This window comes from Propithecus coquereli, unplaced genomic scaffold, assembly GCF_000956105.1.
Source record: "Propithecus coquereli isolate 6110/MARCELLA unplaced genomic scaffold, Pcoq_1.0 Scaffold205, whole genome shotgun sequence".
Classification (NCBI taxonomy): Eukaryota; Metazoa; Chordata; class Mammalia; order Primates; family Indriidae; genus Propithecus; species Propithecus coquereli.
The window spans coordinates 4,613,652-4,618,771 of NW_012145523.1; the positions used below are offsets into that span (position 1 = coordinate 4,613,652).

The window sequence follows — 5,120 nt, forward strand, 5'->3', positions numbered from 1 at the left end:
GGCAAGCTTTGCCTGGGCACCTGTAGCTCCTATCCACTCCTAAAGTTGTGGATCCTAAAGGGTTGCCATGCCTGGCATAAAGGAGGTACTCCATAAATGTTGAAGTGCCACCTGTGACTACCGTAAGTTCCAGACAGGGAAGCAGAGAAAACAAAGGAGGAAGTAATCAAAGAAGTAACAGAAGAAAACTTTTGAGAACTAAAAAGTATCTATGTCTTCATACACACAAAAGCCATAGAGTATGCAGAGCCCAAGTAATGAAAAAAGATCCAGACCTAGTCATTCTGTCTTAAATTTAAACATCAAAGGGTAAATGGAATATTCTAAAAGCTCCAAGAGGATCACCTCAAAGTCAGCTACTAAGAAATGAGAATCAACCTACTTCAACTTTCTGCCACAACACTGGCTGCTAGAGGACAATGGACCAATGCTCTTCTGAGGGCAAATAATTCCTATCCCCAAATTCCACAACAGAAACCAGTAGAATAACCAAAAATTAATATAAACTATGAACTAAAATATAGTTATCAAGGATTGAGAAGAGGAAGGAAGGAAGAAGGTAATGTAAATGAGCTAAATCCTCATCCTTTATGTTAGAGAAACAATGAAATCATCTAAAGGTGATAAATTTGGAAACAGATGTATAAGCGTATTATCTAGAATTACCTCCAGAGTTTTTAGTAATGATGGAGAGAAATACCAAAGAAGTAAGCAAGAAATGGTCAAAAGAGGTTGCTTCTGGGGATGGATAGGATGGCTCTTATTTCTATCACACTTCTGATTTGTCACCCTATGCAAGTATCGTATTAATAAAAAAACTTTCTTAAAAAGTAAATGTTCTAAAACTTCTCTAAAAAAAATTAAGTCTTTAAAAGAAGTCAATGTTTTGGAATGAACAGACAATAACAATAGTAATAACAGGAACATTCACCACAAAGTCTGCCATTTGCCTTCTGCCATGATACATTTATCTTTCTTAAGAAGCAATAATTTTCAGCTCTATAGACAGAAAATAACTCAAAAGGGTAAATTAAAGGTTTTAAACTAAAACCACTACAGGTGAGAGTGGCAGAGAAACAAACAATTGCTTCCCCCTTTACAAGCTAGTGTTTACATACATATACTTCCTTATGACATTAGAGAACAGACATTTAACATTAGCACCCAAAAGTGACATGGGCGATAAACCACTGAATTTCCTTTAACGTATTTGATGACTATGCAGGAATACAAAGACAACATGCCTCATAAACAGTTTGAAGGGAGGGGTTGACACAGCAAATGACATATGGCTTCTTTTTCCAATGACACTTCTTCATCACAAAGTTAAGAATGTTCAAATAAACAGTCATTTTCTTTGATGAAGAAGAATTTGAATAATCTCTGTGACTGCAGTTTGAATGCAAGATATTTACGATGCAATCCTAACATTGATTAACATAATGCCTCACCCCCTTCTGAATCCAGAGACTTCTATTTCTTCATGACCTGCAGATCTAAGGCACCAAGAGAAAAGAAAGGATATATTTTCCTTTATCATAACAAATATCTTGATAATATGTTTTTACCATCTTGGTGAAACCAAAAGCAGTGAATGTTTGCAAAGAAAACTGATGGTATCACCCTGATCCGTTATTTAGCCTGACCGGCTTGGTTACTTAGATTTGCACTGATCATATTTTTAAATACGTTCACTCAAAACACAGCTATTCCTAATTACTTAATTCCATTTCCGCATCTCAACTACTGCTTGCAAATATGACACAGTGAGCTTACAGACATCCGTTTCTATTTTATGCCACCTTTTAAATACCACGCTATCTTTAAATCCCAGTGCTACACAGGGAGATACAGGGAACATACGGGTGCAAAGCAGAGCTGAAAAAAAACTTTTGTCTCTTTTTCAAAAGTCATATGATTTTGATATAGTGTGAATATTTTATGTAAAGGAGAAATTACACTCCTGAAACAACCTCCAGCCGAATGGAGTAAAATCATCATGCACCGTGAAAACATTTTTGTTTTCCAATAGGCCCGTGCTAGGCAGAGTGTGGTTGATGACCGGACACACTTCACCAACTATTGGGTACCAGTCCATGGAGAGATGAGTGCTGAGATGGTTTTAATAGCAATTTGACAGTTGCTGTTTTATATCTGTTGAAATAAATAATTCTTAAAATTGGGCTTGTATTTTATAAGCCTTTTTAAAATTTCATGTACCTAGTGATTCATTTGTATTGTAAAAGTATGGATTTGAAGGACCGGAAATTTAAAAAACAAACACTAGTCCCTCACCACAGATAGCTTGAGAAGCACTGAAATTGATTATTTAAGTGAATGTATGAAAAGAGAATCCAAATGTAGCCTTCAAAGTACCTAAAAGGGATGGTCAACAAATAAGAGATTTCAAAGGCAAAATTTAAGCTTTAACATTAGGAACTCAGCCAACTTTAACCTTAGCATTTTTGTTAGTCTCAAATTATTTATTTTGAACATGACTAGATAGCTAGACATAAAATTCACTTTTTGTATTAAAAAAAATCAAAGTTAGGAGTAAAAAAAAAAAAACTATGTGGCTTAACAATTACCTTAAATTAATATAATCTTTATTCCTCTTTCATTCTGGAAATTCAAATCTAAAATACAATAACAGGAAATCTATCTACCATATGTAAAACATTCACGTTATCATTCCTAAAAGGACCTTACATAATGTGAAAAACTAAAATATTGAATAATTCTTTAAAATTAGGTTTTTAAATATTCAAAAGGAAAACCAGATCTATTTTACAAGATACTTCTTACAAGTTGTTACATTTGAAAACTACACTATTCAGGAAAAGTGATTTCTTAATGAACATTTTCCATTTGGGTGTATTTTGGATGCTTGATATAATTCAAATCTTAGGATACATAAAAAGAAATGAAGTCATTTTTGTCAGAAACAAACATTATTGACTTTTTTTTTTAAGTATGTAAACAGAGTCCAAAGAGAGCAGGACAGAAGGGAAGAAAGGAAGACCTCCATGATTCAGGGAAAACGAGTTCATATTTGCCAAGAGTGTGGGACCTTCTAATCACCTTTTCACACAGGGTCCCAATGCCTGCATGAGGTGGCCATGAGAAGCTTACACACAGGCAGATGACTTCTGTGATGACCATTTTACAACATGAGGGCAAGTTTGCGGAGCTTGAAAGGTCGCCTTGCTAAGACTAATTTAAGCCAGGCATGAATCACTTGTTCAATATTGCTTTCAGGTTAGCTGAACTCTTGAGGCTTCCTTCTTACTCAGGACCATCTCTTAATTGGACATGGGCAATTTCCCTGAGCTAAAGTGTCAGCCCTTTGGTTTCCTGGAATGAGGCAAATGGCCAATCCGAAAGAAAAAGCCTCCACGAAGTGCATATTCCTGCCTGGAATGCCACAGAAATACTCAATCCAAACAGAATCACAGTAAAACCCTGTCACAGCCAGTTTGAAGGAGTGAAGAAAAACACCAGACTTCTCCAGAAAGGGGAGGTGGAACACACGTGTACACACACATATATTGTGGAAAGAGTTTTAGAACAGTACTTTCCTATACAGTCATGCGCCCCCTAATGGCATTTTGGTCAACAAAGGACCACATATATGACGGTGGTCCTGCGAGATCACAACACCATATTTTTACTGTACCTGTTCTATGTTTAGATACACAAATACTCCCCATCGTGTTACAACTGCCTACGGTGTTCAGTACAGTTACATGCTGTACAGGTGTATAGCCCAGGAGCCATAGGGCCCACCACGCAGCGTAGGTGTGTAGTAGGATGCACTGTCAGGTTTGTGTAAGCACACACAATGTTCACGCAAGGACGAAACCACGTAAGGGATGCGTTTCTCAGAAACTTTCCCTGTCCTTAAGTGAAGCATGACTATACTTAAAACCATATTTAAAAACCGTCTGGAATAACGTCAAGCAACAATTTCATTGGCTGCTTTCAGACCTAGATATAAGACACCTTCCACTTACCTGATCTTGGGCAAAGTGGCAGCCAAAAAACCTTCTTTAGTTTAGCGCAGTTTGGTTTAGTTGGGGGGGAGGGGAGGAGGTTCATATCTCAAAGCTAATCAGTATCAAGGCCATTTTAAAAGCTTTCAGGGCCTCAAGAACTGGGAAATCATGTTGACTCATCCTAAATACATCAAAATAAAACTGTATTTTCCAAAATCACACAAAGCTGACATGTATATTGAAAGAAAATATCTTCTTCCTAGATATTTTCGGACTACAAAATTTTTGATTAGTTCCTTCAAACCGAACCTGCCTCTCTTCTGCCTCCCTCTCTCGCCCTCTCCCAAGGGGAGAGGTCCTTTTAGCTGGTGCTCCATCATTCTCCGTCAACGGGGCGCGTGACTTTACCCTGGCAAATAAACCCGGCCACGGTGCAGGAAACCCACCTGGCGTCTCCACGCGGCGGTAGTGGTAGGGGTTGATGCACACCTCCTTCTGCTTGGAGCCAAAGGGGAACTCGCAGCACTCCAGCGGCTTCAACTCGTGGTGGGACTGGAGATCCGGCCACCGCCACACGCGGCAGTAAATGACGTGGGGCAGCCCCTTGCGGTGGGACACCTGCAGCCGCCCGTCCAGGGAGCGGGGGATCGTGACGCACTTGCTGGGCTGCCCCGGGCAGCTGAGCGCCCTCTCCAGCTCGTCCATGGCGCCCTTCTTCTTCTTCAGCTTCTTCACCAGAGAGTCCACCGCCTTCTCCGCCCACTTTTCCTCTTCATCTCCTTGCTTCCAGCCGAGCAGTCGCTTCACTGCGGGGCTGGTGAAGGAGAAGAGCGAGCTGATGGGGGTGGTGGAGTGCATAGGCGGGGACGGCGGGCGCGCGCGCGCCTGGCACGCGCCCTTCACGGCCCGGTCGGGGGAGAGCCGCTCTCCTGGGATGTCATAGGGACAATCCCGCCCTTCCTTCTGGAAGCCTTCTGGAAGCAGCTGGGATGGATTCAGGTCGGGAAGTGTATCGGCTTTCTCCTAAGCCGTTGAACGCGATGGCCAACTCTGCAAAACAAGACAAGACTCCAATTAGCTTCATCTATGTCATGTTCAGAAAAGGTTGAAGTTGGAAAGAAGGGA

General features: G+C 40.5%; 1 protein-coding gene across 1 annotated transcript in view; it reads right to left on the minus strand.

Moving 5' to 3' along the window:
- SMAD9 (SMAD family member 9) overlaps window positions 1-4,853 on the minus strand; it is a 38,567-nt gene extending 33,714 nt beyond the window's left edge. Inside the window, exon 1 of the mRNA XM_012644046.1 lies at window positions 4,442-4,853. Coding sequence (XP_012499500.1) covers window positions 4,442-4,853 — 412 coding nt within the window. The remainder of the gene's footprint in view (window positions 1-4,441) is intronic.
- Between the last annotated feature and the right edge of the window lie 267 nt (window positions 4,854-5,120).